The sequence below is a fragment of the Fusarium coffeatum genome (assembly GCF_003316985.1).
Source record: "Fusarium coffeatum strain FIESC_28 chromosome Unknown BRIP53273_contig_74, whole genome shotgun sequence".
Classification (NCBI taxonomy): domain Eukaryota; kingdom Fungi; phylum Ascomycota; class Sordariomycetes; order Hypocreales; family Nectriaceae; genus Fusarium; species Fusarium coffeatum.
In genome coordinates, this window is record NW_022157870.1 from 144,140 (window position 1) to 166,159 (window position 22,020).

Below are 22,020 nucleotides of genomic sequence, written 5' to 3' on the forward strand. Positions count from 1 at the left end.
TCTACTCTAGGTACTCTGAACTACAGCCTACCACTCATCCCTAACAACGGCTTCACCCATATTGACACGTTTTGTCGCTTTCACTCACTCCCTATCTCCCTGGCTTTTGACAATAATACATCTGTAGAGGATATTCGCAAAGTTCACTCACTCTCAGGGATCCTTTTTTTGCACCCTGTCAGAACACACTGCTTACCCATCCCAATACATTGCCAGCCTTTTGTACTTCTATCTCAGGGGCCATCAGTCCATAGAATACTCATAAACATGACCGACTCTGCCATCGCACCGTTCAATCAAAGCTGATAAGGTCCTCATCATCGGAGGTTTCGCTCCTGGTAGCTACCGATTCCACATTCGTTCCTGGCTGTTCATCGTGTTGATCAAAACTGATGAGGTCCTCATCATCGGGGGACTCACTTCTAGTAGCCACTAGGTTCGTGGTCGTTCCTTCCTGCTCATCGAGACCTTGTCCAGCAGCGGCATCGAGCAAGTTTTGCCTTCTTGTCGGGGAAGGAGCTGGAGTAGTGTGACTAGAAAAGGATTTCGGGCCATATCGCCGACTACCATCTACTCCCATCGTCGTTGGGCGGAATGCAGTTGTGATGGTAGTCGCGCAAGGGCTGCTTTGTTGTACCGCTCGCTTGGCTTCTTGTTCTTTCTGCGAAACCTTTTCTGGACTCCATTTCAACGAAAGGGAGCTGATGTCAGGGTATGGAATGGCCGCAGAAGTTCTTGGCGCATGGTATCGGGCAGGACCCCCTTCGGCATAATACCCTGTCTCCATTAACTGTTCGCTCGTAGGCTCTTCGATAGTAGGCTCTACTGCAGGGGCAGATTGGTCCAGTAGCATGTCTGGCTCGTTGCTATGGCTGCGGACTCTGACGACACTTCTATCGGATGCCGAAGGTCCAGTATGGGCAGAACCACGATGAGATCCACCTCTGCCATTTCGATTCATAGTTTTTGTTCGCCTTCCATCTGCTTTTCCCCAGGCAGCCTGTAGACCTTCCACTCGTTGGGCTTGTTGGGCTCGTGGCTCTCGTTGAAGTCGAACAGGCATCTTCTTCTTGCAGCTACCACATGTGCATGGCTCACCGCACAAAGCGCTGCACTGGTGACCACAACCGAGAGTGCGCTCGCAAGGGTGACTGCAAATGCGATCTGCTTCCTCGAAAGGGTGACATGTTGAGGTGCATGGATGTCCCTCTATGCATTTCCCTTCGCACAGTTTTTTGCAACCGCCTCCAGCGATAAGATCCCAGTCCTCAATGCTGGAGATGCTGGTCTGCGCCTTATGGTTCTCGCATGTCACTGGAAGAGAGTCGTCGATACAACGTTGCTCCACGAACACATCGTAGACATTCGACCAGGTCTGGTAACTTTCAGCCCCACTATGCAATAGGTTGAAGACATTTCCGAATATATACAGGCCGCACTTTGCGCGGCTAAGTGCCACGACGGCTCGGTTCTGGTTCTGCACGAAGCCAGGGCGAGCGCTCCGCACAATGGAGAGGATGATTATATCATTCTCCTCGCCCTGGAAGCCGTCTACCGTTTTGACGGACCATTCTTTTGTCGGATTCTTGGCTGCTAAGGTTGAGTCTCTTCGCAGAGTCTCTAGCAGAACATTGACCTGGCCCTGGTAAAAGCTCAATATGGTTATCCGGTTGGGGGCGACACCGTTCTGAATGAGATATCGAACAAAACACACGATCATTTTCGCTTCTGTGGCATTGAAGTATGAGAAGTCATCGGTGTTTTGAGCTTCATTCCAACTGTGATTAAACCATCGTAGGCTTTGACCTCCCATCCCTGGAATAGAAGGTCGGTTTTTCGGATCATTGACCGAGGGGTGGTCTGTAAGCTTGTGATAAAATACATTGACCACTTCACGAATGGATGGCACCATACGGCGCTGCACCTGAAGCACTGCATATGGCAGTCCAAGATTTACCAACCTCTCGAACAGTGAGATGTGCATGTTGTAAGGCTCGCAATCCAGTTCGCGGACATCGGCCCGTGGAACGAGCTGTTGATGGTCTCCAACCAGAACTATCTGATCAAGACTGGGGAATAATGCCGATGTTATGTTCGCTTCTCGTGTCTCAGCTGCCTCTTCGACCATCAATATTCGAGGATTCAATGCCGCGATCAAGCCACGATACTTGGTCAACCCGGTTGTGGTACAACCCAAGATCTCGATCTTTTCATTTGTGAGCATTTTGGCGTCTTTTGTCCAGCTCGCGATCTTGTTCTCGTCACATGCCACCTGGTACGCTTTGATCAGTTCGGGAAAGCGTTTGGCTCTTGCATTGATGAGTCTTTCTCGCAGGTATCGATATACCAAGCCCCGCTGCGTCTGATCAACTTCGTATAGATCCTGGTGATTCTGGAGTAGTTTCCCTGCTCGAGAGTGTAGAGAATATCTGTTCGCATATGCCGTTGGGATAGAACCAGTCATATGGAACTTAATAGGGACGAAGATACCTCGAAGACGTTCCGTGTCGTTCTCCTGTTTCGATTCGTCGACAGCATGGCTTTGATCCTCAGGAGGTTCTCGCTGGCCTCTAGGAGGGCGATAGACATATGTCTCGTCTGGTTCAAGGCATACACCGAGCCATTGCTTTATGGAATCAATTGCCTCATCGTTGTCCTGTCGATCTATGGGTGCATTTTCATATTCTTCGTCCTTGAGTGAGTCGTACTGGTTTTGCGTTATCAGTTCCTCGGCAAGGAATTCGTCTGCTGCAATGAGTTCGGCGGGGAAGCACTTCTCAAGAAGGTTTCTGATATCTTTCTGAATTTGCTGAAGTTTTCGATTCGCACCCTTTATAGGGCCATGAGCGAATTTGGAGTCCTTCCTAATGTTGTATAGAGTTCGAGATTTAATAGCTTCACTCTCTGTCCGAGAACCTAGACGAGCAATGACAGCCTCGAAACTCAGGCAACGTTCCAGGAGCTGGTCCAGCGCATGATTGGTTTGGGCAGCGACAATGACGGGCGGAATAGTTTGGAATCCTTGTCCAGCTTTGAGAGTACGAACATAACTTTCAAGGGCAACAACCGATGTGAAGGTTTTCCCAGTGCCTGGAGGGCCCTGAACAACTGCGACTTGTCGAGAAGTCATTCGGTTAAATGCTTCCCACTGAGAAGCATCGAAGCTTCTAGCCCTTTCTGGGATCTGAATAACCAGTTTAGGATCTTCGGTCAGGAAGGCTGCAGTACATTCTTTCTTGAAGCCATCAATAATGTATTTGTCAAACTTCGATCTAACACGCATGTTAGCACAGTAGCTTTGGACAAAGGAAAGGAAATGCTTACTCGAACTCAGCCGCATGTTGCAGCCCAACCATAGCATGACGGACACTCTCGAAAAAGCCACTTTTAGTTTCGAGCATCACCATCTCAACAGATGGATCAATGACTGCAGCATCTGGGCTGGCCCAGAATACTTGTATGCGTGGTGCAGTGTTCTCGCTTTCACCAGCTTCAAAGTCTGGCTCCAATCCACCGAGAATGCTTCGGTCTGCAACTATTGCAACAAAACATTGGCTCTTGAAATTGTCTGAGGAAGGAGACAAAGCAACAAGCTTGCCAGTGGCCAGACGGGAAGATTGGTGCCATACTATCTTTGATTCTGAGCACTCGGTTGAGAAGGAAACCTGACACGCCGGTCCAGTTCTAGCAAGCAAGTAACCCTGGACATGTACCTGTAGTATATAAGTAAGTAGAGCAGGGGGTGAGGAAGAGAGAACCAACTTGAGTGTAAACGTGGAAGTCATCTGAATCCTGTTTTAGAGGTCTTTCTCTAAACTCTTGGATAGCTCTTCTCGAGAGCTCGACGCCCTCAAAACGGCTCGTCGCGTAATGAAACTCCAGGTATGCTTGCTTGTCAAAGTTTTCCTCTTGGTAAGGCCCTCGAGGAAGTGTAGCAGGCTCTACTGCCATCAATTCTTCTGGCTGAGGTAATTCCGGGGAGGTTGACCAGTGTCGACTCTCGGGATCGGTACGGTGCCTGTGCTGAACATGCCGGGCTATAGTCTCATCCCTCGAAACCTTGCCAGTATTAGTATGTCCTGATAAACTGGAGCTTTCATTCTCACCTCGCATCTGCGACCCATTTTGGAAACAAATAAGTATCGGACTTATTTCAGTTGTATACAGGATTTTCCAGATAAGAAGCAAGTTGAAGTGCGACAACAGTCACCACGGAGAGGAAAGGGGAAGGCGAGCAGGCGGAAGTTGTATGGTGTAAAAGAGAATGCAGCAGAACCAACAGATTTCGAGTGGTTCGATAATTCGAGTATTTTGAGTGAAGGTGAGTTCTGCTTGAAGGGTGAGGAGTAGGAGAAGGCGAGAAAGAAGAGAGATTCGCAAGCACGAGTCAAACAGACACTGGATGATAATGTTGAAGGGAGAAGTCTTGAGTGATGAACTTCAAGGAATTAGATGACATTGACCCTTTTCAGAAGTTTCAGAAATTCGTAGAAGCTCGAATGTGAAAGCTGGCCAGTCGATGTGTTGTGGAAGAGGCGAGAAGAAGAGAGGTGACGACGAGAGGCAGGGAAGATGTGATAGGTAAGGCCCCGGAGAGAAGGAAGGACGCAGCAGAGGAAGGAAGCAAGAAGCATGGGCCTCCCCCTCAGCCAATAGGTAGGCACGATGGGTTGAATGTTGAGGTAGTCGAGGCAGTTGTTGCCAGGTGCTGCCAGGTGCCTGCCTAACAGATCTCTGCAGGTCCAAGACGGGCCCTTGGAAGTATCTAGTGCCGATTAAATGAAAATTTTAATACCGTTAGCCCGTATCTCTTGCCGAGAAATAATTTGGAGGTTTCTTGTTCTGAGGTAAGAGGGGGTTGTCCTTTCTTTCTTCCCGTTCTGAGGAAGCGCAGTGACCGCCGAAGTCTTTTGCACCTACCTACTAAAGCATCCGGGACATGATACTGCCTGGGTACTAGGTGTTCCAGCGAATGTAAGATAGGTAGGTATTTAGTGATGAACGCTCTTGCTTTTTAACCTCGGTGTTTTATTGTTACTTGTAAAGTTGTTGATAGTGCAGACAGTTGTTGTTGAGGAACCTAAGGACGCAGAGGCGCTCTCGCAGCTGATATCCCAAACTGCCAAATGCCTTGCCAAGATGTCGTGATAGTGCAATAGTAGTTGTTTTCGGTTTAGTCGATTTTATGCAAGGCGAGACGATTATTTCTCACTCGTCGATAATGAATTCTGTTCAAAGACAATCAGTTCATGCTTGAGAAGTGAGGAATCAGAACTTCTTACCCTTTCAAGCAGCACCCGATCACCTTCCTCATGTACTCAAAGTTACGTCCAAGTTGAAGCAATGATGGATCGTTATGCTTTTATTACTTGCTTGTCGTCAAGTAGGCACGTCGGTAGTGTGGTGGTTTTCAGGGATCTTTTGGTAACTCCTCGATCAAGAGTTCGGGATAACCATTTGAGAAGAAAGGAAAACCCCTAGATTTCAGACAGGCCTTGTCATATTCTATGGTATAGATTAAACAATAAATCAGATGGGGGATGCGAACAAAAGAATTGACCCTGAGTCACGTAAAATTGCCCATAAGCGTAGCGGCGGAAAGCTGCAGACGGCTCGGACAGCAGCCTCAGTTTGCCCTTGATTTCTCAATCCATTAATATATCAAGAAGTTTATATACAGTGCATAGATATGCAGATGAGCAGGCATCATCACGTGTGTTTGTGTCTTCGTCTTGCTTTCTTTTTATGCAGCATGAAGGTGTGAACGGAATTCTGCATTGCATTTGAGTGCGTGGTTGATAAGGCCTTCAAGGCGGAACAGCGATGCCGTACGCATAGAACAATCTTCGCATCAGTACTTACTCGGTTTTGTACGAGCAATATGTGAACACCTAGAGTCAGCTTGCCTTGTTGTTTCCTTGTTTGCTCATGGGTCTGTTTTGCAACTACTTCCAGACCTTTTCCACACAGGGAGTAATCGAATGTGCCAACTAACAAGATGTCCACTATTTTGAACCATACACACGGGCAAATATGGCTTTAATATTGATTATGAGTAAGAGAGTAGAGTTGATGATTTCATTCCTTTCGGGGGTATACTGTACACTAACATCCGCTTCATGCGAAATGTGATGAAAGCCTATAACTCCTTGCAGTGGATGCGTTGTCTCTTACACGGGATGTTAGTTTTCCACAGAATGAATCATTGACAACTCGCTTTTGGAAATCTCATAATGATTCAGCAGACCAAAGCCCTCATCCAGAAAATGCCCGCCGCATTTCTTTTGAGCCCGTTTCGCCTAAAGAACACCGACCTAGACTAGATCCCGGTCTACTCCTGTACAATACATGTATTTGCATATCCACTCGCTAATAATGGACGGTCGTGGTTTGATTAAAAGGACAGCCATTTCGTGCATCATCAGAGTATGGCAAAGCCCGCATGTTCCAGTTCAAGGCCATCAGGAAGGATAGGCCGGCCTTGCATAGGAAACGGCCAGAAAAGGGGGTTTTCCATATTGTCCCCCACCTTCTGGGCCGAAGGCGACTGTTCCGACGTTCCTGGCATAAAGTTTCCTGCACCCCATTGGCACGTTATATCTCCCTCGCGCATATTTGGAGAGAAAAAGTTCAGACTTCCAGTTTGTGGCAGCACTAGACGATCGTATTCCTCGGCTGTGAGCTTATCGGCATTATTCTCGACGTCAATATTCCACTTCGCAGCCAGATAGCGTAATATGTTGAGCGCCTGTTCGGCGAATTGGTGGCAAGGGGCCATTTCAGTAAGATCTGATATGCCTTGGGTGATAGACTCGGCGACGCGAGGATCGACCTTAACCGCCTTCTCCATGTCGGCTTCAGTGGCCTCCGGATTGACGCTCGTTGCACCAATCGCCAAGTGCATGATGGCTGACGTAAGGACAAAATACGGTACAAATGAGGGGGTTCTTCGCAAGGTGTAAAGGGAAGAATATGACCTCAAAAGACCTTGGATAGCGTCGGCTGCTTGGGAACAAACATCGCGAGGAGCGACTTTGGATCCAATGATTCGCAGCTTGATCAGAGGTCGAAATAAGAGTAGGATAGCAAAATGATAGTACATGCTTTTATTGGTCAGTATCGTATCTTGACAAGGGAATTTTAACTCACTGTGCAAACAGCACAGCTGGGGTAAAGTTGTGCCCCAGCCGAAGAACCTCGGGGATTCTATCATACCAGTTTAGGTACTGCGTGTACATGCTCAAGAGCTCTCTTGCTGTAAGAGGTTTACCCGGAGAATGCAGAATATACAGAGACTGGTGCACGAGCTCGCTCAGTTCACAGAAACACTTATATACAGATCGTACATTGGAAGGCTGCTGGCAAGACCGTTGTAATGGAGCCCCTGGCGCAATTAGCAACTCATTGCGGCATCGTTGGGCAAGCAACTCACCGTCATCAGTATACGGTACCCACAAAGAAGCTTCTATGTCTCCTATTATCGCTGGTTTGGGGGGTAGGCGTGGGAAGCAGGAACATTGCGGCAGTGAGCCTGTGGCAAGGGACCATGCACTGCAGAGATAGGTTAGACACAAACATCCCACGGATATAAAAGTAAACATACTGATCTAGTGCAAAAGCTCCCCAGAAGGTTGCTGATTGCACAGCAAGTTCGTCCTCATCGCCTTCATCCATTATTCTATGCAACCCCATCTCGATGGCCAGACGAATGCTCTGGCCAGCGTAATACCAACTCTCTGAATCCCGCCCGCAACTAGCTTCTCGGATTGACATTATGCCCAGAGCTTGAATCGTGGTCAGTGAGTGATGGTCTGTTTCCTGCGAGAAAAGTCGCAATGATTCTTTGAAGAAATGGTCGCCCGATGTATATGGGTCATTTGGATTGGCTCGAGACATAGGTTGAGTCGAGAAACGGCAGCCCAGTGCGAGGAGAGCGTTCACAAGTATTGGTGAGCAATAGCGGTTTCGACCTTCTTGGAAATCCTGTAGGAAATGCTCTTTACTGAGAGACGCAAAAGTCGGGTACTCCCAGCAGAAGTACAACGCCAGAAGATGTTGAACCAGAGTACTGTCGCTAGTAAGAGCGGTCCACGTTGAAGTCGGCGTTCGGAGTTCTGGTTCGTTTAGAGGCGATAGAATCTGCTCAACACCACGATATCGTGGCATGCCATCTGACATTTGTTCAGGATGCATCCCTTCCGCCCAAGATCCGACTCGATTTTGTGGCGTCCAATTCATAACATCTGGATGGGAGTTGCTCCTGGTCGACCCGGTCTGGCTATGGAACGAAGAATGCCATGGACTGTGCTGGCCCATCTCCCTCATGGGAGGCTGCTGTGGTGGGACCTGGTTCACACCAAGACTCATCGCTGCCAGCGTTCCCAGTCCGCCTCCAGGGAAACCTGGCGCGGGCCCCATTGTAGGTCCTTCAGATCGGGGGGGAAAGCTGGGCATTCGACCCCCTCCGGACGGTGGCACGCTTGCTAGCCATTCTGAAATGTTCTCGATCGGTTGGCCACCTCGAAGTCGCGTGAGAACTTCTTCCCATAGCTCCGGTCGAACAAGCGCAGCGAAGACTTGATCACTTGAACGTTGTTTTTGGCGGAGAGTCTCGATTTCGGTACGTAAGTTTTCCTTCGATTGGCGCACGGGTATCTCGTATACGCACTCGACGTCTTTTTGCGCTCTACAACGCCCGCATGGTTTCTTGCCGTCGCACTATTGCCCAGTGATTGTTAGCAAAGAGTCCGTACAAGTGCAAACGATGCGCGGTGGAAACGAGATATATAGAACAACTGATAGTCTCCATTGCAAACTAGACAGCGTGATTTGTCGAGGCATGACATCATGCACAAATCACACAAGCGATTGCCATGAATCAAGACAGATAAAGGCAAAAGGAAGTTAAACTAGTTGGCTACGTACCTTGGCACGCTTCTTACGGCACTCCGTGCAGGCATTGGGCGTGACAACACCTAGTCCTCGTCGACGTTTAGAGTTCTGTGAATGGGTGACAATGGGTGCATTGCCAGATGCAGTCGAGGGCGTGTTGGAAGACTGAACTGAGGTGGGGGTTGGGTTTCCTGAAGCTCCTCCGGCTTGCGCAGAAGCTCCTTGAGGTGTGTGTTCAGCGCTGGGCGGCTGTTGACTACCGCCGTCTGAATGCTCGTTGTCTACATCCATCTCTCGAACTGTAGCCTAATCTCTAGACTACCGCAAATGCAATAAAGCCAAATGGAGAAAGAGTAGGTTCGTAGTAGTCGTGTGCGAATCGAGCCCGGCGTCTATCGTTAAGCTTTAAGATCCTGCCTTCAGCTCGACGAGCTTCGGGTGGGATGAGGTCTTGGAGGGGCGACAGCGGAGGATGCGGCGCAATCGGACATGCTGCGAGTGAAGTCGTGATGGTATCGTCCGAGTAAAAACTTGAGTTTGAAATTTCCAACTCTCGTTTTCTCTGCTGGGTACCGAAGATGCGGCGCTGGTTCTGGCGCCAGGGTCAAGGATACCTTGGGCCGCTGCTACCTGAAGGACTTCTGATTTGTATGTCGCGTCACGCCTCGTGGCGGGGAGAATGCGATGCGGAGACACAGCGCTGGAGATGACCTAAGTTCTCGCAATTGATTCGAATGAGTCGCAGCGAATTGTAGTTAATTGCTAGGTAACCAGTTCAGGAACTGCGCATTTGTTGACCTAGCTAGAAACGACGTAACCGAACTAGGTAGAGGTGAGCTTTGAAGCTCACAAGTTGGTGGAATGCGATTAGGGGCGGAGGGAGCTTATGACCGGGTCCACGAACCAAGGGAGAAGAAATTGGGCGTGAAGATGTTACGGATCAACGGCGCCTTGAACCGCACAATAAATTTTCTTCTTCTTGTTGCCGTATTTTACGTTTTGCAGGAGGGATCAACGATGCAGTAAGGAGCTGGAGGTATAATCGGTGTCCACTCGATCGTCGATGGCGCCGGTACTAGAAACCAAGCAAGCCCAGAGCTGTTTGGCTGTGCAGGCTGTGGTCAATGCACGGCATGAATTGACGGCTAGGGTGATGGAACCGTAGCAATATTGGGCAATGATGAAATAGGCAGTCTACAATTAGACTAAAAGCGGAAATGTCGCGCAGATAACGGAAGTCGACAGAACAGAGAGACGGGCTGTCAGTTCTTTGGTAAAACCGTAAAACAGAACGGAAAAGAGGAGACGTAAAGCAATGGATGTGACTGCGACCACGATTATCCTCGCCCTCAATCCTAGGTTCGGGCCGGCTTCAATAGAGGGATAGAACCGTAACGAAGCGTTTCGGCTTGCAGCGCGTTGTAGCCCTTATTTTGCTCTGCAGCCTTAGCTCTATGGGTTCTGTTCCTGCGTTTTCTTGGGGATTTCTTTTCGCAGATAGATGCTGTATACTCCGATCTTGCGGCTCTATAGTCGAGTAGGAGATCAGAGGTGCTAAGAGGCTGTTTCGGTTTAGCACAGCTTCATCTCGCGCCGCCGGGAAGACTTGAGATCGTCTCAGAAGTGTCAACAAAGACAAAATAAATACCGGATTGGAGAGGCCAGAGAAACATGGACTGACAGTGAATATTGCACAGGAAGAAGTGAGGAGCGTGATCTGCCTGGGGCGGAAGTACAGTACGATCGATCTTTCTTGCTGTGATGACGGGGGTCGTTCCGCTTTTGATGGTCCAAGGATGGACACGACGAACTTTATTTTCTTTAATCTGCAAGAGCACTCCTGTGTTTGTAATCCGAGGCACAAGCTGCTTTGCCGGTATTTGTAGACTGGAGGAATAAACACCATGCAAAATAGGCATCAAGTTTGCTCAGACTCATCCTCCAAAATATGGCTTGAGTGGATAAATGCGTTCAGCCAGTCGTCATGTTGCAGTCGACTGTCGTTCATGAAGATTTCCTATTGCTTGCCACTTTATATTGTAAATTGCTAGTCTCTTAACCACAAATCCTGTCTTCACTTTTTCTTCCCTTTGGCGTTATGTTGCAGGAGACAAAGTATGATTCATCTCATTGTCGTGTAGGTAGTTGAGTAAGATAACCATGGATTGTCCTGCATATCGAGTCTAGAAAGAATTGAACTGCCTATTCTTCTGCAATACTTGATTATAATGCTTTCTCGATCCTCTCTCAAATCTAAGAGTGATGTCGGAGATTTCAATAATTCTTATTAAAATCATTCGACAGTATAATGCTTCATTTGTCATGTCAGATGTCAATAGCTCCCAAACCTCATTCAAGCCCGATTCGACCTCCTGGTCATCCTCACCATCCCATTGGATCGATGCGGAACCTCCCAGATTGCGCATTCTTCCTTGCATGGCGCCTCGCTTGAGCCCACCATCCCCATCATCTTGGCTTTTTCGCATCGAAATTGATGCTCATGGATATAAAACGGATGGCCATTTTGGAGCCCGATACACGCAATTCAATTGGATATGTTGGACAAAGTAGGTTTTCTGCCCCTGCGACAATGATGTCAGAGATATCGGTGTTTCCAACTCGACTTGACATTACCCCAGAGTATGATGAACGTAAAGAATCTTTGGAGAGTAGTTGATAGTACTGTATCTTGCGAAAAAAAAAAAAGAATCCGCCATGTTTCTGTCTTCTCCTAGCCAATGTCACTCTTGAAGCAAGCGGCAGCATTGCCAAGCCTTTTACTGTCCCCTGCCGGTACAGTATAAGTTACCAGTTCCAAACAAGTTGACCATCTTTTACCCAATACCAGAGACCTACCTCACTCAGTCTTCCAGTTACCCCACAGTACGTCATCGGCATTTGATGGAGGCAGTCTCAGAGACGCCCTAAAGTCAATTCAGCTGGCTTCCACATTAACTGCACTCCATCCACATCAAGCTCCCATTCTACAGGTTAACCAACAGCATTTCCTATCACTGGTGAGAATATCAAAATAGATGGTCAGTCAGTTATTCTCTTAGAGATATGCAGAATAGCACTCTACGAATATAATTGATAGTTGATAATTATCCCAACATTGATCATATTTCCCACAACCTAATACCATAGCCTGGTTGTCCAAACACCATTTTCACCGCCACCATGTGTATTATACGCCCGTCCCTATGCATTTATGTTATACAGTTCCCACTTTCTCAGGCTACATCAACAAAAGAAATATTCGTGTGTTTTTAAACCACTATGCGAATGGTTCCCGGCGGCCTTTGCTAGGGCTCCGATTCTTGACAGGGCTACGGCCTCGATCTCCTTTACTAGGGCTTCGACGAATCGAAGGGGTGAAAGGTGGTGGGAGAAGAGTCTTCATCTTAGGGGGTGTATTGTCCGTGTCAGTGCCCTCGTCGAGCATCATATGACGCTTCATTCTAGGTGTTTGTACTGGAACCCACATGAATCCAGGACCGCTCTCCGGGACCATCGATGGCTCGCGTGATGGAGCAGCAGGTTGGGACTGGACAGGCGGCGCCGGCTTGTTGACATATCCGCCCAGAAAAAAGTTGTTGGCGAAGGCACAAAATATGAGTACAGCGAAGAAGAAACCCTGGCCATTGTTAGCTATGAATTGTTGGTCATTATCCGGAAATAGCTTACCCAAGCCTTAAGATTCATGGCGTCGGAAAACTCATTGATGATCTCCGCGATTTGCTTCGCTGTCACTTTAACTCTCATGATGGCTTCAGGGTTCTGCGTCATGCACTCGAACCACTCGTCGCAGGATGGCTGGAGCGCCGGGCGATCGTTATTTGAACAGCTGTTGATGGTGTACTTGGTTTGGCACTCTGTAATCCTGCCCATTATTTCGATGCGTGCCATCTCATTCGCGTTCTCGATATCGGTTTTGATAGTGCTCACGATCGACCAGCCAATATAAACAAAGACTGAGACAAGGAAAAAATTGACGAGTAATTTTACCCAACGATAGAGATTATCGGGGGCGTTCGGGTGTTCGTCCAGTACGTGAAATAGGGAGCCCAGGAAACCCTTCGGCGTTTCTTTTGTCTTTTTCTTCCCGCGCGATCGTCGTCGTGGTGCGATACTATCACCCGAGTCGGAGTCTGACTCTGTCCATCGATGTCGAGTGATATTGCTGACGTCCCTATCGAGATTATGCCGCTTCCTTTTGCGAATGAATTCTGATACAGAAAGATCCCGACTTGTTCTGATCTCGCCTCGGCCAGGGGTGTGCTTCTTGCTCGAGAAAGGGGCCTTATTGTACCGATACGACTTGTCGATTTTAGAAGGACTTGCCATACCACCCATATTGATATCGCTCGTATGATCTACCTCAGGAGTATCGTTGGGAAAGTCTGACACCTCTGTTTGGGCAGGACTATCCTCTGCACCGGAAGCTTCAGACAGTGCCAAATCTTCAAAGGGTCGCCTCGGCGTCGTGAAAGCAGGATTTCGGAACGGGGGAGCAGCAGCTTTCGGAGGTACTTGAGGCGTGAAAAATGATGATTGGGGTGGTCGTGCTCTAGAAGGTGTCCCTAAATTTGCAAAAGGGTTTGGTCTTGAGCTCGGTTTTGAAGGGGAAGAAAAGACTGCAGATGAAACTATTAGCTGCGGAGTTCGGAGCGTTATAGTTTGTCGAGAATCGTATGGAGTCAGTTCTTCAACGGCGCAACTTACCATTCTGCGAATTACTTTTGGCTGCATGTGTAAAGGGACTGGTAGGATCAAAAGGGCCGCTGTCCTGATACTCCCAGTCCATGGGACCTTCGTAAGTTCGACGATCCATAATCGATTAATAGCCACTGAGTAGCTCGAATGGTTACGGTGTAGGATTTTCCTGGACGAGTGGGAGGGCTTTTTTCTTTTTTCGATATCCAGGTGATTTTCTGGTGAATGAAAGCAGCTGCCACCGAATCCATCAATTATTCATCCATCCATGGCAACCAAAGAGACCAAAGTAAACAAAAGAGACGGGTCACTTGCCTCAGGCTGCTAGCGGAGCTTTGTGGTTATGTCAGCAGACAGGGGTCGCGCCTCACATCTGTGGCGGCTCCAGCCAGACAGAGAAAGTTGAAGGTTTGCGAATTGTTGTTCCTTTACCTACCAAGTGTTTAGTTCAAAGACTTTTGGCAGCACGTATAAGCACCTTTTTACAGCAACTCTCTCACTCAGGAAACTTACTATTCGATTGTCCGAAAGAGATTTGCGAACACTTCCGACGCGATCGACGACGCGACAATGTCCGAGAGAGATTCCCCAGTCGGCGAGCACGCCAACGAACCTGTCAATGATGGCCAGGAACAGGAATACGAAGATGCCGTAGCCGCTGCCGACTCTGACCGCGATTCGGATGCGCTGTCCGAAGTTGACGAAGATCAGTTTGAGGACTACGACCCTGAAACTGCCAACATCGAAAATCGTCCCGTGGATATCGACGAAGATGTGGCTCGCACACTGAAGGCAACCAAGCGGAAGCGTGCTGAAGGAGAGGCTCCAAAGAAGCCTCGTGAGGGCCGTCGAGACAAGAAGCGTCGAGATCGAGATGAAGATGTTGAAATGGATGATGCAGATGATGGAAGCAAAAAGTCCCGAAGGTCAAGGCGTGCGGGTGGCGATGGAGAACGCCGCCCCAAGTCCAAAGCTACCACACCGGAACCGGAGAATGAAGAGCATCTTTCACCAGAAGAGCGACGGAAGAGGGCTATCGACAGAGCTCTTGATGCAGCGATCAAGAAGCCAAGCGGCCAGAAGCGCAAGAAGAGGGATGAGATTGTAAGGGTTCTAATACATGTGCAAGGAGAGATGCAGCTAACTCTTATTCTCACAGGATCTTGAGACCGAGATCGACGACTTGCTAGCGGATTTGAAGGTCCGCATGGAGGGTGCATGCCAGTCCGATAATCAGGCTCGTGAGGCTGGCCAACCAGCCCTTCACAAGTTGAAGCTTCTTCCTGAAGTCACCGCTATCATGAACCGCAACAACGTCCAGCATGAGGTCCTTGATCCGGACACCAACTTCCTGCAACATGTCAAATTCTTCTTGGAGCCGCTGAACGATGGGTCTTTACCGGCGTACAACATCCAGCGAGACATTTTTAACGCTCTTGCTAAGATGAACATTGAGAAGGAAGCACTCCTAAGCAGTGGTATTGGAAAGGTCGTCGTCTTCTACACTCGAAGTAAGAAGCCCGAGCCTTCGATCAAGCGAATTGCCCAGCGTCTGCTGGGCGAATGGAGTCGACCTATCCTCAACCGAACCGATGATTACAAGAAGCGACAGATTGAGACTCGGGATTATGATTACGAGTGCGTGTGGCCATTGCCCTGTTGGATTATGTACTTGCTAACCAAATCATTAGTGCGGCTAAAATGGCACAACGCCAGAAAACCAACTCGCAATTCAGTCTATCGCAACGCCCTGCGGCCAATACTAAGGAAGCCGAGCGTGAGCGCCTCCTGGCTCCTTCACGCGGCAACAACTCAGCCCGTATGGTCAACCTGCCCTCGAGCTACACTGTTGCTCCTCAGAGCACATTCATGGGAAGCCAAGGCTCCAACCATCGTCCCCTTGGTGCTGGTGGCATGGAGGCATTCCGCAAGATGACACAAAAGAGCAAGAAGCGAGCCAACTAAGACGACTGGCGCCATCCTATCTTGAAGCCACATCAACACTGGGGAGCGTATTGGCGGTTAGCTATTAGTTGGTACATATCACAGAGTATGGAACGTAGAGGCGGATTTTGGGTTCGGCGTTTAAGGCGCACGCCTATAAGGCTATTTTACTCTTTAAATAGAAGCCCTTTATTGTGGGTTAATGCGAACTGATTTCTACACTCCCAATACTTCACAATCCGATTTTAGCAACAGGGTTGTTTGTCCCGTGTCCTGCCGACACAGACGACATGGCCGGTCCTTAAGCCACGTGCCTTTACAATGCTTCACATGCTTGACAGCCCGTCGAGATGAATGACCTATGGTACCGACTCAGGCCTGGCTCATCATTTATACAGCTGCTAGACACCACGTTTGATCATGGCAAACAGCCTCAGCCTATGATTTTCTGAAAGTTAATAATACTAGTAACAGCTCGCTATTCAAAAAGGTAGAGGACACGATCCCCAATCCCCGATCCTGTATAACGGAGCACCGTCCTAGATTGTTTAAGCCGAATAAGTCTGATAGATTGTTACCTGATATTCCCAGGATATGGGTTTCACGAGTGCACGTTCGGGAAGTGTTCCTTGGTAAATCCCCAGAACGGTGACGTCAGGTCGGCTATTGGTGAAGCCTAAGGTTTGGGCGGTTGGAGTAGCTCGACAGCATCCAAGGATGCAGCCAAAGGGCCAGAAAGTCTCTCAAATATCGGTGGAAGCAAGGTATGTCCAGTATAAATGAGAAGAATACATATCCATCTCAAAATACACATAAGTCAAATCTGCAGTGAAATACAGATTCTTATCAGGATAACCCCCATTCGAAACTTGCTGCATCCTTGCAAAGGCAATCACCAAGTTACATCTAGGTAGCTGCAGTTGCAGTCGGGTCTTGTTCAGCTTGAACAAGTAGACTACTCTCCGCCTGTAGTCTACCCCACGCCCATCCATACCTATACAGTCCCTGCAAGGCCTTTAAGAGGATGGCGTCAGTTCCATACTCGAATCAATCAGCACGCGCAAGACGATCATTAGCGCTAGATGCGAGAAAATCGTGGTGAACCGACACCAGCAAGTGCCGCTAAGTGGCTGGCTGTTCCAATGCACCTCAATTCTCCATGAATCCATCAATCATCAGGTACAGGGATTAATATTGCAATCGATCAAGTTTTGGCTGCGAGATGGATGCTAGTGACAAGCATCGTCATTATCTTGTCAGCCAGCCCCTTACTTAGAAGTGAACCGACTTGCAACCCGAGCGGCCTATCCACATGCGTACTATATGCATTCCCATTCATGGAGCGTCCACCATTGAGTGAATAACTGTTGTTATCGTTTGGTCATGTCTTGTTTCTTCTGTCTCTCAGTACATTGTTGTGAAGCATATCGAGGTAGGAGATCGAGTTTCCACCGTTTTCCCGGTGTCTTAGATTAGTAGGAAGGTACCTTAGTACGTTGCACTTGTTGCTAGAAGCCGTCGAGGCCTGGAGTTAATAGTAAATGTTGTTGGCCCGTCTGTAGTACATTGCTGCAAGAATCTCTCACCTTCCTCTCAACCCAACCCAGCCCATCAACCGGGACCCTGGCTTCTGGGTCCCTCCCGTCCCTGTTTCCGTCCGCTGCCAGATAGTTATTTCTTTTCGTCCTTCTCTGCATTCTCAATCCCGAAGGATTTGTCACTTTAGATCATACCCAGGTTTCCGTCCTCTTTCAATTATCGCGGTTCATCCGAATCTTCGTCTCCCTGTTGCCGCAAGCCATTACTCGGTCAACCAAATTACTATTGCAACTCTTAGCTCGCTGGACTGGTCTTATTGCGCCGCGCTGCCACTGCGCAACATCTTTGCCTGTACGAGCTGCAAGAGATCTACCACGCCATTGCCATTGCCGCACCAAAACCGCAATCGTCTCCTGCTTATCTCGGTTTCCATCTAACATCGCAACCAAATTATTTTGAGTGTTGTCGCTAGATTTTTGGGATTCATTGCAGCGGAAGAATAAAGACGGTCCCTATTTGCGACGCCCGCCGATCGAGCACTTACAAACACCCCTCTTCCCCCACTTCGACTTCGATATCCATCCCACCAGCGCCCAACCCAAAGAAATTGGACGTTCGTCGCATCCATCCTACATCCATACATAATACAAACATTGCGACGCTTGAACGACTTCACGACACATAACGTTGACGGCTTGGCGATACGAACACCAGATTCCTTCCGGCCTCGCCTCACCTCATAACTTAGACCCTGCACTATCGCGCGCAGGTAGATTTGGACAACCAGACACAATGAACGGCACACAGTCTCCCGATCCCCAGAAGGCTTTAAATGCCAACAGCAACGGCTCCAACAGCAACAATAGCAGTCTGGCGGCCAAAAAGCGCAAGAAGGACTTGAAGCCTATCATCACCATGGAAGGTACAAACCAAACAGAAGGGTATGTTGCCAGTCATTTCCTTGTTCGTCTTGTTGTTTTTGACCATTCTGCACCATTTCCATAACATTTCGTCCTGTCTTGATTCTAGTCAATGCCTTTGAGCGTTGAAGATACCATGGCCACGACTTATTCTACTCTATCAACTGGACCGCTGGCACTCAGGCTACACTACACACCCAAGCGATTTCAAACCGCTGGTGAACTTTTGCGTGCGCTCCGATATCGCCAAAAAAACGAAAATGGACTTGATGCGCACCGAAGTCTGTTGATTGTCTAGCCATGCAAAACATTGCTGCAGGCAAGGAACTCGATTCACGATTTATTTTTGTCTCGCGAGTGCAGAATTCAATGGCGGTCTCGACAAAGCAAACAACATTTTATTCACTTCTCCAAAGGCCACTCAACAAGATATGGCGTGGCATTGCATCACCTTACAGCCCGAGCAGCAGTGAAGCAGGTTGAAACAAGTGTGGACACTGCTCGCAGTGGCATTGCCCCCTCTGGGCTGAACAGTTTTGGGGCCCCATGTGCTTGGGCTCCAGCTTCCATCGATAGGAGGACGCGACCCCATAAATTTTGGGCATTCACCAACCTTGAATGTCTCGATCGATCACTGGGTCCTCTGTACCTGATTTCGGCCAGTTTTGCCCTGATAGAGGTAGAGGGTGCCCTATGTCACTTGCGCATGCACCTTTGGATGTGCCTGGAGCTACTCTTGACTAATGAAGAGGGAGGAAGATGGGAATGTGATTGCGATGGTGGTTGTTCTTATGGCTGTCTGATTTACTGCCACCTGACCTGACTTAGTTGTCTGCCCTTCTGCCATCACTGTGCATTCAGCAATCCCATTCCCTGTCTTTGGGGGGTTCTTGGCGAGCTGGACAGTTGAGTTTTGAGCCTGCAAAGACCCTTTATTCGCCGGGCGGGACGCTCCGCGTTACGCCGCGTGCCAGCCATCCCATGGTCTCTGGCAGGGCCCTAGAAAACTGAAAGCCAAGCGACTGCAGATCCGCAAAGACGCTGAGCCCAGAGTCAGTGTCAAAGAAAAGAGACGCAAATCAGAACCAAAGACAAGGAGCACGCCCCCGACCTCTAGTTAATCTCCAACAAATCTCCCTCGCCTTGGCCTGGCCTTTATTTATACATTATTTTCCCCTTCCTGCGTTTCCCTCTCGCGCTGGTCTTTGCCACAGCTTACAGACAACCGCAACCGCTATCGTCACCCAACCTACGCCTTGTCATCATCGTCATTTTCACAAGATCCTTGTTCTCTTCCTCGTCTCTCCCTATTCCCCGCTCATTGCCCGCCACGCTGCTCACCGGCTTATCTGTTACGCCCTCTCACCTCGATTGTAATCACTTTCGCTACCCGATCGACTTGGGCGCGTGCTCCTGAAGCCAGCGAGTATCGCACAGAGGGCAACGAAGCAGAACCAGCGCCCTACCCATTACCAGCGCAAGCTGCGTCATGTGAAGACACCATGAGTAGCTTTCTCAAATCAAGGTTGCACTTCCCTACCCCGTCGACGGTTCTCTATTCCATGCCCGCGCCCAAGATTAGCTGCTGGACTTCTTGTAGTTCAGAGTCTGGGTCTCACTGCGCTGGTGGATGGATGGATTGCGGCAGCACGTCTTGACTCGTTGCTACGTTATCGTCGTGGATGATGTTTTGATGCTTCCCCGCCATTTCACCACACCCAAACCCAATCCGGCAAAGGTCCCCCACCACGCGCAAGGCCATCAGCTCTTTCGCCGCCGTCGCTCTCCCACCAAATCTTGCGACCGTGGTTGTTTGATCTGATTGCATTGGCTCCGCCACCTTTTTCATTCATCGTCAAAGTCTTGTCTTTATGCGCTGGATTTTAACGCATCTCGACACATATCTTGAGCTCTCACTGACCTTCTTTCTCCTATTCTAGATCCCATCAACTCTCGGCCATGGCCCACTCCCCCTCATCCTCGTCCGTCGAAGACGCCGCCGAAAACACTGCAGACGAGGAGGATTCTGAGGACTACTGCAAAGGTGGTTACCACCCAGTGCAAGTTGGAGAGAAGTTCAAAGATGGAAAATACACGGTCGTTCGCAAGTTAGGATGGGGTCACTTCTCGACCGTCTGGCTCTCCCGAGATAACACCAACGGAAAACATGTCGCCCTCAAGGTCGTCCGATCTGCCGCCCACTACACCGAGACCGCCATCGACGAGATCAAGCTTCTCAACAAGATCGTTCAAGCCAAGCCCGATCATCCTGGTCGCAAGCATGTTGTCAGTCTTCTGGACTCGTTTGAGCACAAGGGACCTCACGGCACCCACGTATGTATGGTTTTCGAGGTGCTTGGAGAGAACTTGCTTGGTCTCATCAAGCGCTGGAACCATCGCGGTATTCCTATGCCCCTGGTCAAACAAATCACAAAACAGGTACTCCTCGGCCTCGACTACCTTCATCGCGAATGCGGTATCATCCACACCGACCTTAAGCCAGAAAACGTTCTCATCGAAATTGGAGATGTCGAACAGATTGTTAAGCGCGTTGTCAAGCCTGAAGCCGCCGAGAAAGAGAACAACCGCAACGGACGGCGACGTCGGAGGACTCTCATCACTGGCAGTCAACCACTCCCATCCCCCTTGAATACTAGCTTTAACCAGTCCAACCTTTTCCCCTCACCAACCCCCCACTCCAGTCTTGCCGGTGTTCTGAACGATGGTAAGTCGCCCAAAGATCACTGCAGGCATGCCGTGCCCTACACATATCGGTCTAACACCTCATCCCAGGCAAATCATCAAATGAAGCATCTCCTAAACCATCCGATGACGCCCAAAAGCAACGAGAAAAGTCAACGTAAGTCGTTCAGCTTTGAAAATAGAAAGAATCCCCAGTCACTGACAATCAACTTAAAGTGATATTCTCAGTCGAGAGGTTTCGGGTATTTCTCTTGACAAGTCGAACTCACCCTCTGCCTCAACAGGCGAAAAGCGTAAGGCGGAAGATGCGCATGCCTTCGACGTTATCAGCGTCAAGATTGCAGACCTAGGCAATGCTTGCTGGGTCAATCATCACTTCACCAACGACATTCAGACAAGACAATACAGATCACCCGAAGTGATCCTGGGTTCCAAATGGGGTGCTAGCACTGATGTATGGAGTATGGCAGCTATGGTATGAGTTTTCATCTTCCGATTAAGCCGTACCTTTCTAACATCATGCGATTCTTAGGTGTTCGAGTTGATCACAGGTGACTACTTGTTTGATCCCCAGTCAGGTACCAAGTACGGCAAGGACGACGATCACATTGCCCAAATCATCGAACTTCTCGGGCCATTCCCCAAATCGCTATGCCTCAGTGGCAAATGGAGTCAAGAAATTTTCAATCGAAAGGGCGAGTTGCGGAACATCCACCGGCTCAGGCACTGGGCTCTACCCGATGTTCTACGCGAGAAATATCACTTCAAAGAAGAAGAAGCAAAGCGTATTGCAGATTTCTTGACCCCAATGTTGGAGCTGGTTCCTGAGAAACGTGCCAATGCCGGTGGCATGGCAGGACATGTCTGGTTGGAGGACACACCTGGCATGAAAGGGTTGAAGATCGAAGGTTTGGAGGTAGGTGGCCGCGGCGAGGGCATTGACGGCTGGGCGACAGAGGTGAGGAAGAGATAAAGGGATTATAGACGCTTCGGGTATGTCGAATACAGAGGAACAAACGAACGCAAGCCGATATTCCAGGGCATCCACATGACGTGGATGGCTGGTCTTTTTTTGTTTGATGATCCACACGACCTGCGGTACTACACTTGTGCATCTATCTGGACACAAGGCCGGATGGGACCTTGGCTCCTTGGACAACGAGAAGCTTCATACTTGTCCAATGGGCACTTTGGCTCGGGACGTGACGAAACCTTGGGTACAATTGGACTTGCAGTATTATTTGGAAACCTAAAGAACAGCGTTGTTGAAGTTAGTCATCACTTACGCGGCCGAAAATGATAGACT

The 22,020-nt window shown here is 49.1% G+C and overlaps 6 protein-coding genes across 6 annotated transcripts; 3 read left to right on the top strand and 3 right to left on the bottom strand.

Moving 5' to 3' along the window:
- Positions 1-292: 292 nt before the first annotated feature.
- FIESC28_03515 (uncharacterized protein) lies at positions 293-4,124 on the bottom strand (the record flags this gene model as incomplete). The annotated part of the gene is made up of 4 exons (XM_031157664.1): positions 293-3,272; positions 3,325-3,713; positions 3,763-4,059; positions 4,107-4,124. 4 exons carry the CDS (start codon positions 4,122-4,124, stop codon positions 293-295), a joined length of 3,684 nt encoding a protein of 1,227 aa, XP_031018310.1.
- Positions 4,125-6,421: 2,297 nt separating this feature from the next.
- FIESC28_03516 (uncharacterized protein) lies at positions 6,422-9,183 on the bottom strand (the record flags this gene model as incomplete). Its single annotated transcript, XM_031157665.1, has 4 exons — positions 6,422-7,103; positions 7,150-7,206; positions 7,604-8,718; positions 8,926-9,183. The coding sequence occupies 4 exons, from the start codon at positions 9,181-9,183 to the stop codon at positions 6,422-6,424; spliced, it is 2,112 nt and encodes a 703-aa protein (XP_031018311.1).
- A 2,986-nt stretch (positions 9,184-12,169) lies between these two features.
- Positions 12,170-13,726, bottom strand: FIESC28_03517 (uncharacterized protein; the record flags this gene model as incomplete). The annotated part of the gene is made up of 3 exons (XM_031157666.1): positions 12,170-12,529; positions 12,580-13,529; positions 13,618-13,726. The coding sequence occupies 3 exons, from the start codon at positions 13,724-13,726 to the stop codon at positions 12,170-12,172; spliced, it is 1,419 nt and encodes a 472-aa protein (XP_031018312.1).
- Positions 13,727-14,178: 452 nt separating this feature from the next.
- Positions 14,179-15,573, top strand: FIESC28_03518 (uncharacterized protein; the record flags this gene model as incomplete). The annotated part of the gene is made up of 3 exons (XM_031157667.1): positions 14,179-14,712; positions 14,768-15,246; positions 15,300-15,573. 3 exons carry the CDS (start codon positions 14,179-14,181, stop codon positions 15,571-15,573), a joined length of 1,287 nt encoding a protein of 428 aa, XP_031018313.1.
- A 2,310-nt stretch (positions 15,574-17,883) lies between these two features.
- Positions 17,884-18,309, top strand: FIESC28_03519 (uncharacterized protein; the record flags this gene model as incomplete). The annotated part of the gene is made up of 2 exons (XM_031157668.1): positions 17,884-18,032; positions 18,195-18,309. 2 exons carry the CDS (start codon positions 17,884-17,886, stop codon positions 18,307-18,309), a joined length of 264 nt encoding a protein of 87 aa, XP_031018314.1.
- A 1,661-nt stretch (positions 18,310-19,970) lies between these two features.
- FIESC28_03520 (uncharacterized protein) lies at positions 19,971-21,687 on the top strand (the record flags this gene model as incomplete). Its single annotated transcript, XM_031157669.1, has 4 exons — positions 19,971-20,736; positions 20,805-20,871; positions 20,931-21,189; positions 21,247-21,687. The coding sequence occupies 4 exons, from the start codon at positions 19,971-19,973 to the stop codon at positions 21,685-21,687; spliced, it is 1,533 nt and encodes a 510-aa protein (XP_031018315.1).
- Between the last annotated feature and the right edge of the window lie 333 nt (positions 21,688-22,020).